Below are 10,385 nucleotides of genomic sequence, written 5' to 3'. Positions count from 1 at the left end.
CGTCAGCGAACTTCACGATGTGGTTGGAGCTGTAGTTGGGTTTACAGTCATGGGTCAGCAGGGTGAAGAGAAGGGGGCTGAGCACACAACCTTGGGGGGCCCCCGTACTCAGTGTTAGTGTGTTCGAAGTGTTGTTGTTGACCCGAACAGCTTGTGGTCTCTCTGTGAGGAAGTCCAACAACCAGTTGCAGAGAGAGGGGCTGAGGCCCAGGTCTGTAAGTTTACACACAAGCTGCTGGGGGATGATTGTATTGAATGCTGAGCTGAAATCTATGAACAGCATTCTGACGTAGGAGTTCTTAGTGTCCAGGTGTGTGAGGGCTGGGTGTAGAGCGGAGGAGATTGCATCCTCTGTGGACCGTTTAGTTCGGTAAGCAAACTGAAACGGGTCCAGGGAGGGAGGAAGGGTGGATTTGATCTGCTTCATGACCAGCCTTTCGAAACACTTCATGATGGTAGAAGTCAATGCGACGGGGCGGTAGTCGTTGAAGCAGGCTGGAGATGACTTCTTCGGCACAGGAATGATGGTGGTTTCCTTGAAGCACGTGGGAACAACAGCCTGGCTCAGGGAGGTGTTAAAGATGTCGGTGAGGACATCCGTGAGCTCCTCTGCGCAGTCCCTCAGCACACGACCAGGAATGTTGTCAGGTCCCGCAGCCTTGCGGGTATTAATCCTCAGCAGTGTGCTCCTCACACTGGCTGGGGACAGGCACAGAGCCTGGTCGTCGGTGGGGGGGGTGGTTTTCTGCGCAGGTGTGTTGTTCTGTGCTTCGAAGCGTGCAAAGAAGCCATTGAGGTTGTTAAGCAGGGAGGTGTGACTGTCACAGGTCTGTGGCGGTAGTTTGTAGTCCGTTATGGTCCTAATGCCCTGCCACAGGCTCCGTGAGTCCCTGCTGTCTTTGAAATGTCCTGTGATTTTCCTGGTGTACAGTCGTTTAGCTTTCCTGATGCCACGGCACAGGTCAGCCCTGGCTGCTCCCAGCCCAGCTGGGTCTCCAGCTCTGAAGGCGGTGTCGCGAGCCTTGAGCAGTGTGCGGACCTCCCCTGTCAGCCATGGCTTCTGGTTGGCTCGGATGGTGATGGCTCTGGTGGTAGTTACATCATCAATGCACTTGGTGATGTAACCTGTGACTGTCTCTGTGTATTCTTGAATGTTAATGTGATGGTTGTAGGTGGCTGTCTGCTTGAACATGTCCCAGTCTGTAGTACCAAAGCAGTCCTGAAGTGCAGCAGTACTGTCCTCTTGAAACCGTACAAATTGAGATTACGGAGAAAGCTCGAAAAGTTGGCCGTTTTGAAGGTGGCGGTGTTGTTCGAGGCGCTGCTGCTGTTTCTGGGAGACAGGACCTGTTGCTCGACGAGGGTCTGATCAATGACGACTACCAGTCCATCTTTGTCCCAGCAGATGGCTTCATTTAACGGGTTGTTCACCAGACGCCATAGCTTGGCAGGAAAGTTGTTAGTGTTGATGCTCTCGGTGACGCAATCTTCCACCACATCCATGCTTGTGCCTGTAGAATTGGATAAAAAGAGGTAAAATTAGTGAAGCCTCGTCTGAATAACAGGCCAAGCGTCATCAGTTTACGTTAAATAGGTTGAGGTCAATCTTAGTTAGAAAGCTAAGTTGCTTCATGACAATATAATTAACTGATAACGTTAGTAAAGTAGCATTAAAAGGAGCTTATGGTCTAACTAACAGAATGTCCCGGTTCCGACACTTTTCGTTAATGCTGACGATACATATGTCCCAGGTACGACCAGTTAAGCTAACGTTACACTTATGAAGTTAATTAACTTAACTTTAATTGGACTTTCGTAACATTCATGTTTCAAACTCCCCATACTGACACACTTAACTTTAAAATAACTTGGGTTCTAACGTCATTAATAATGTCAACTTTAAAAAAATACATAAAATGCTGTACACAAGACCTGAAAATGCTAACTTTTAGTGTTAACGTTACTGGTAAGCTAAGTTAGCATTAGCTAACGTTAGCTCCCCAACTAACGGTAACTACTCTGAATTGTAATGATCTTTTGCGCAGTCAGGTTTGAGTAAAGTCGCATAGAATTATGTCGACATAGCGTTGTATTTTTGGGGGGTCATAACACACCAAGAAAAAACTCCATGAGAGGTGAACTGTGACTTTACCTGGGTCTGCAAACTCACTCCGGATCTCACAACCGTTGAAAGTTCCCGAACCGTTGAAGCTGTTGGAGTTGTAACGTTCTTCGGTAATAAAGCGCTCGAGAGGACAGTTTATGACATGCATCGTCTGACGCAGGTGTGTTCATTAGAACACGTCTTTTTGGGGGGAGGTATTCAAGTCCACTGCTACCATTTAAAAATACTCCAGGATAAGTTAAAGTCCTGCATTCCGAATATTACTTAGGTGTACAGAAGTATTAGCAGCATAATAAACGGGTCAAAAGTAAACGCGACCCTTTTGCAGACTTTTCCCTTCTGTTTATTATATCTTTTACATAAAATCATTGGCCTGTACTCATGACAGAATATGGAAGTGCTTTTCACAAATAACGTCGTGCTTTTCAAAGATATAAGACGCTTTGGATGAACATTTTTTATTTCATAAAGTCGTATCAATCGCTGTCAAACCAATGCAGTCGAGTAAAAGTAGTGTTTCACTCTGAAACGTAGTCACGTAGCATCAACATACGATCATAAAATTAAAATTCAAGTACAGCACAACGTTACTTTAGTAAAGGCATTTAGCTATTGTTTCCCTCTAAGCTGCGCGCTTGAGCAATCGCGCACTGCTCGCACATTCTCAGCGCACAAGAAAATCTATGCAGCGCATAAAATAAAATTCAACATAAACGTATTAATTAATATCTAATATTAGTCCTAATCTTATCTAATCAATTAAACCAATAATAATAATAATAATAATAATTTAGTTTTCTGTACTATTTTGCAATGTAACTCAGTGAGTGACAGGTGTCCAGCCAATGATACGATTCGGTTCACTTACGCTACGCAGCCAATCATAGCATTGACACTATTGCCCTGCCCATTCGCGCCGTGCAGGTTAGCTAGCTATCAACAGTGCGGCGGAGTTACGAGACGCAAATGCTAACCCCTTATCATGGCGAAATGAACGGGCAGCGACATAAAGTCAAAGCAAGAAGCAGACGAAGCCATCAACCTGGACAAAGTGTACAACCATTGGAGAAGTGAGAAGGACAGACGTGAAAAATATGGTAAAATTTAAGTCAGATTTGTGCATATTCTAGTGACATTTATTAAGATTTTTTACTTATGGATATTAATCATTAAATGATGTTACTACTAGATAATTTATGGGTAGTAGAAATGATAATAAAAAACTGAGTAATTACATATTTTACAGACAGAGTTACAGGAATTTACACTGTATCACAAGCTACAGCACACGTCATTGTGCAAAATGTGAATGTTTTAATGTGAACAAAATGTTATGTCTGAAAGGTGTATATGTATCATTTCTTCCAGAACAGGACCTCACACAGGCCAAAGCAGGACACTTCCCATGGCCAAGCAGGACTCTCACATAAAACTTACTACACATCTCATGAACAACAAGATTTTTGTCTTTTTCCTTTAAAGTTTGTCAAATCACTTATATTAAAAGTAAACTAGTGAAAATTGCTGCTGTAATTTGATTCTTTTAATAAGCCATGTAACTTGCTATGATCCAAGGTTTTGAACAGGTGTGATACTGGTGTGTGGCCACAGCGTGCACATCTGATGTTGCTCACAGTGGTCCTCAGTGTGCTCAGGGAGCTTGTGTGTATGCCCAGACACATGAAAAATTAGAGGGAACATTGGCTACACCACAAATTAGCTAATTCCCTTATTTGAAATCTAGAATTAAAATAACAAGGTAGCAAAACCTTCTCATATTGATATTTAACGTGGATGGATAGATGGATATTCATGTGCCAACATGTAGTAAAAGTAAACTGTGCGCCATTGAATTTTTATTTGGCATCGTTGAATTGTATTACATATCTCAGTATTGATCCAACATTTTCCATAAAAAATAATAGCTAATGCTAATGATAGGTGATATAACAGCAGTATTGACAATAATGATAATAAAGAAAACTATAAATGAAAACAGACAGTGTCACAGTTCATTTAAAAAGCATGTAGTTATAGTAAAATAAACTAAAAAGAAAAACCGACAGAGGGAGACATTTTGTGAATGTTGGTCGTGGACTCACTATTTAATGTAACAGAGAAGATTAGTACGGAATGTCTGATCCAGAGGAAAACGTTTTTGTTCATAAATTGTGAGTGTGAATCAAAGGGCTATATCATGGAGATAATCACTGCAGCATTATCAACAGTCAAGGGAATACACAGGATCTTAAAATGTACCCCATGACACACAGGAGCCAGTGAGTCCAAATGCTAGAATCTGTTTGGATTAAAGTTAGGCATGTGATTTTTTTTTTCTTAAGTATCCATATGGTCTTCATTTAGAGATACAAAAAAGTAATTATCCTCCACTTCTCGGTTTATCCATCCATAATAAGTAGTTGCTTTTGCATTGAAACATCTATTATTTTAGTATAATCAAAACGTTTTCACTGTTCTGGATCCCGATGGTTGGAATGGTTGAATTACAAGTATGCATGACCAAATACATCAGTCAACGTTTAGTATTTGCATGCCACGTTTCAGGACATAGTGGAACTAATATACTGTATGTGACTATGCATAACAACTCAAACATAATCCCTGTAACTGAAATAATTGTTTTAAATAATGGAGGTATAACTATTTTTAAACAGGCGCACAATATGGACCCCTCTGCTGGGTCAACAAGGCCCTCGCGGCTCGCAGTCGGTGACGTAATTCCCCGGCGACTGGAATGATTGAAAACATTAATCCGGTTGATATTTCAGTATTACACCAGTGTTTTGTCCGGGAGCTGGACATAATGGCTTTGGAAATGGTCCCCAAAGACCTTCGCCATCTGCGAGCCTGTCTTCTTTGTTCTTTAGTGAAGGTAAACGCTCAAACTAGCGTCCCTGCTAACGTGTAGCCGCTTCCTGCGCGCTGTATTTGTCTTCTGTTGTCAAACAAATGAATGTAAGCTCTAAAGTAATGCTTTTACTGTTACCTTTATTTACTTAACAATACCAATACACATACTGAACCCGTTCCATGGTCTAGTTTGTTCGTCTACTTACTAAATTCAAACGTATCCTGTCTGTTGGTACGTGAAGTAGCTTGTGTGCTACTTCACATGTTTGTATCCATTCTTGACTCTTACTATTGTCCTTGATTCAAGTGTTCCCTCCTCTGGTTTTCTTTAGACCATCGACCAGTTTGAATACGCCGGCTGTGACAACTGTGAGTCGTACCTCCAGATGAAGGGGAACCGGGAGATGGTTTATGAATGCACAAGTTCCTCATTTGATGGGTAAACGTTAATTCAGCATCGATTATTTAATAAATCAACCTTTCCCGTTGTTTTCTGGATGTTTACCATTCCCGTCTGTGTCCACAATGTGGTATCCATGATGAGTCCTGAGGACAGCTGGGTAGCTAAATGGCAGAGGATAGGTAAGGATGTGTGCCTGTACTGAAAGCTGCATTAATCCAGTTTGACCATGATGGAGTAGAAGAACTCTAAAGTAAGGGAAGAAGACAAAGTATCAATATTATGTCAATAAGGACCTTATTTACTCAAACGGATACATCCAGTTTTACAGTTGGCATACCCAAATGCTGTTGAGATAAATAACATTTGTGGATATTGTTTTTGCTCCATCCTACAGGCAACTTCAAGCCAGGTGTGTATGCAGTATCAGTGACAGGCAGACTACCTCCAGGTACACTTTATCTAAACTAGTCTGCCTCTACGCAGGGAATTACATGTTTGGCTTTTTCTTGATTTGGAATTCCTTCCTTATTATTGCATTGTTAATTCTCCTTTTTTCCCCAAAGGTGTGGTGAGAGAGTTGAAAAGCAGAGGAGTGATCTACAAATCCAGAGACACAGCAGTGAAGACATAAACCGGATGGCTTCCGGTTGTCTGTTCAGCCACACCAGAGCGGCGTCACACTGCTGGGACTGCATTGGATCACGTCTGTGATGAAGGAACTGCCCTTCAACTGTTCAATTTGTGTGTGATTAGTAATATCAGCATGGCTGCTTATAGGGGAGAAGAAGTGGGTATTTTGTGTTTCTTTGGATAATTGAGGAAAAAAAAAATAATAAAGGACTGTTTTTATAAGAAATGTGAGTTATTGTCTTTAGCACAGTCAACACTGTTATTTGCTGAGCCAGCATTCAGTTGACAGTGAACAGACGTGGGTGTCACATATTTGACAAAAAAAGATGATGCAGCACACTGGAAGAAATAGACAATAGCCAGAATTTGTCGCTAAAAAACAGCTTAATATTTTCCCCTGAATAACTCGTACCAAACACAACCCATCAAGGTCCACAGTGTACATATCACACACATTCATCAACTTGTTTTTGCAAAATACATCAAATTGGTGTGTCGAGAGAGAAGTCCTAACTTAATTTACAAAGTGGATTTTTGAATCTTGTGGAGACGTCCGTGTCCCCATCGTGAGTTGTAATGCCGTTGGTGATCTCAAACTTTTCATGAAAAACATTCATCAGTTCACAAATCAAATCCCTCCACTCCTTTGGATGACCACATGCCTGCAAAAGTAATTGCCTCTGCTTCTGTATTCTCGTTATAATATACAGAATTTAAATCACAACCAAAACCTCGTTCCGATCCGTGTCTCAACTTCCCACTGAACCATCAGAGTTCAGAATCAGAACCGTTTATTGCCATTGTATGTTGAACATACAAGTTCATCGTATTCATAGAGAATCACTGAGGTCTGCTGACCCAGCGACTGATTTGAAACACCAGAGAGGAGGAACTAAACCGTCTTACCACTTTTGCTCTGTACAAATGCTAATACAACACCCCTGTACTTATTTATTTGGGTCGCAAGATGGTGCTTTACAGAGTGCTGGAATTACAGGCAGTACCAAACATTGCCAATAGGGGGAACCATCAGCCAAACGTTTGCATTATTCTCACCTATCGTCTCATAAATAGTTTCTCTGGTTAAGTTTGAATTGCTTTCTCGTTTCCATCACTTCTTTGGCTGCAGTTTCATTGTACAAGAGTCTGTAATACGATGTGCACTCTTATAGGTGGGCTTCTATTACTCTGGAGGAAGATGTGTTTGTTGCTAGAAGCTCTGGGCATTGTCTAATTTACTGTAACCTGATGGACCGGGGTCATGCACACAGGGGACTCCTTAAAACTGTGGAAGGGAGCACAGTGACTTCTTGCTAGTGTCTTATTAGATGAGGGTTTCACTGCACCTGGGGCTGATATCTAGTTACAGGGCACGGTTTGTGAGTCAACAGAGGCTGTGAGGTGCAGCATCATACATCACATAATACTATTGTCAGAGTATGACATTCATAATTATCGGTCCAACGTGTGGGGCACAGAAAGATGTGTATGCATGAAAGGAATTTAAAGGGCCGTCTTATGACTTACAGATGAGAATTTGCCCCCCCACTAAAATTAAATTCAAATTTTTATTCCTAGGGAGTTCAAAATGCAAACATATGCAACAACCTTGTTTTTAAAAACTACATATTCACTATTTCAAATATTGTTAAAATACCAGGAGAGGATTTAATCCATCTGTTTTGAACAGTGATATAATAATGACTTCTTATGGAATGCATCTCTGCAAACATACCGTGGCTGAACAAACACGAGGTATTCAATACAATATTTGAGCGCCTCGCGCTGCAGGATGCGGAGGAGTGCAACATGTAGATTTTGTCGGCCCTTAGCAGGCCGTGACACCAAAACCACGTTTCCACTAGAAGCCTCATTCCAGCAGCGTGTGAGGAGAGCAGCTCTGTAGCAGAGTTTAAGTTGCTGCCCACGTCTCATAAGGTTTTATGCAGTTTTTTTTTCAACACTTTAAATGGATCATTCATGATTGGCTGTGATAACTTTCTCATCAAGTTCAACAGGACGATCAGCACGCAGAGCTGCAGCGTTACTAAAGAACTTGTAACAGGTGTATTATGACCTCATGTGGCAATTGTTAAAATGTCTGTTCACTTTTTTTTGGGCCGACTTGCTGCCACATTAAGGACAAGAGGCCCACAACGGACAGCAGTTGACTGATGTAGCACTATTAACAGTATTTGTTCACTGAAAATCAGTGAAAATGATTTGTTTATCAAAATCCATCAACGATTACAGCGTAGATACACTGCAAAAAGGACGCAATAAAAGTGGTCCAAACTCCTTGTGAGCTCCATATGAAGTTGATAAGGCGGAGAGACACCGTGTACAGTTATAACACCGTCCCAAAAGTCTACCTCCCGGACTGTCTCTCGCTCCCCTGGGATCTCATTGACACTCTCTACCTGCTCACTGTTCTGCTGCCTTCACGTGCTGTCGGAGAGTGGGAGTTTATTGAAACGATGCACGTGTACGGCCAGATGTGTTTGGGGGAAGGCTGCATTTTTGTCACCTGGGTTCTTTAAAACGAAATGAGAGACCGTGTAAACAAATGTTGTGGCCGGTACATTAAGTTAGTATTATGATACTACTAGTTAAATTACAGTAAAGTGACGATAGGTATTTACTCCTATTTTTACGCAATGTGATGTCAATTTGTCGTCTTTAATAATAAACAGCTTTCAAATACCAGAGTTGTTACGTGATTACTTTTGAACCCAAAACACTTGCATGTTACAGAATTTAAAAAATAGTTGAAGTAACAACGAAAGGGGAGTTTCCGAGCAGTACCTGAAGGCCACATTGCAGACTGAGGGCGGAGCACAGTCGTAGTGCTGATTAAACACGAGGAAGTGGCTCCCTCTAGTGTTCACAGTGTACAGAACCAGCAGACACCCCAGCACACAAGTGTCAACAAGAAATAATGAAATACAAGTACACAACACACCATCCGGCTGAATTATCGGAAACACATTTCTCTTTAATTATTAGACTTTTACACACTTGCCTTTAAAAACATGTCAAGTTACACATTTTAAAAACACAACTTTTGAAGTGATGCAGCGAAAAATAAAAAGTTTGGGAAATGCAACCATCACAAAGCAAACAAGCACTAGTACGTATAACAAGTATAGTTGAAAGTGTTGTGAAAAATAAAGTTATCTCCCACACTCAGAGCGGATTTAAGAGGATAATGAAAGCTCTCACGAGGCGTTATAGTTATATTAAAAGCAATAGGTTTATTTATCAACAGAGTTATTCAGCCCTGCAGTAATACGTGCACGGGTCACTAATAGCTTCGCTCGCAGAGCTCCACCATTTAGACACGCTTCATCATAGCAGCGTAATCATTTATGTAAGGTTCCGCCTCTAGAGGCCCATTGGTTCAAGTCAAAGTTGCAGGCTGAGCATGTTTTTACATGTATTCAACCTGGTTGGAGCCTGAGCATATCCGCCCACACTGGCCCGTCCCAGAAGGTGTAGTCATCTGTCAGTGTGTAGTGAGATTTTGAGGCGAGAGGACCTGGAAAGTATGTGAAGAGGGAGTCTGCTGGGGCGTTGTCCCTGAATCTCACTTTCTATTGTTCCTTCCTTATCTATCTAAAGATGGCGGCCTGTTTCTTGTGGCGCAGTTAAAGTTATTAATCTCCCTCTTACTTCTCCCTTGCCCTAGCGTGTACTGTGAGTATTGCGTGAGTGATTATTAAATCTGCATAACCTAGTGGCTATTTAAAGCTGCATAACCTAGTGGCTATCAAAACTGCAAATAAGCTAATTTTCTCAACAAATCCCTCTCTTGACGTCTGAAAGACGTCACTTTCTTTACCTTCCTACCCTGTTACACGCCTGTGTCTGGCTCTGCCTCATCTGACCCTAACAGGCTGGTCTGCTCCTCCCATACTGGGTAAGCTCCATAAGGAGGGGGTGGTGGGGGTTCCTTGGAGAGGGCAGTTGTGATGAGACGGCTAACCTAAGAACGAATACAGGGTATTATACAACATCCACATGACACCAGTATTGCAATGAACACTCCCGCTGACACTGCTATTGACAAGATCAGGTTCTTCCATTTTCCAAACATGTTTTCCATCCAATCTCCAAATGGATTGTTTACACCTGATGCTTCCTGCATTTCTTTTGACAGTGCCCTCAGACTATTCAGTGCTTTTATGACTGAACCGTCCGGCGCAGTGTTGTTGGGGATGACAGTGCAACACAGATCTCCAAACATTGAGCAAACACCCCCTTTTTCAGCTAGCAACATGTCTACAGCATTCTGTTCTGCATAGAAATCAAAGAAGTTGGGGCCAGCTGCTCAGCCAGGCCCTCTATTGCATCCCT

The 10,385-nt window shown here is 42.0% G+C and overlaps 1 protein-coding gene across 1 annotated transcript; it reads left to right on the top strand.

Annotated features, from left to right (window-relative positions):
* Positions 1-4,259: 4,259 nt before the first annotated feature.
* On the top strand, positions 4,260-6,186 carry LOC306788404 (transcription elongation factor SPT4-like). The gene is made up of 5 exons (XM_079283928.1): positions 4,260-5,018; positions 5,329-5,435; positions 5,523-5,578; positions 5,794-5,847; positions 5,963-6,186. Exons 1-5 carry the CDS (start codon positions 4,881-4,883, stop codon positions 6,028-6,030), a joined length of 423 nt encoding a protein of 140 aa, XP_079140054.1. The 5' UTR covers positions 4,260-4,880; the 3' UTR covers positions 6,031-6,186.
* The last annotated feature ends 4,199 nt before the right edge of the window (positions 6,187-10,385 follow it).

Source organism: Melanostigma gelatinosum, assembly GCF_949748355.1.
Source record: "Melanostigma gelatinosum genome assembly, chromosome: 14".
In the NCBI taxonomy this organism is placed as follows: domain Eukaryota; kingdom Metazoa; phylum Chordata; class Actinopteri; order Perciformes; family Zoarcidae; genus Melanostigma; species Melanostigma gelatinosum.
The sequence above is the reverse complement of the archived record's forward strand: the minus strand, read 5'-3'. Positions and strand labels throughout refer to the sequence as shown.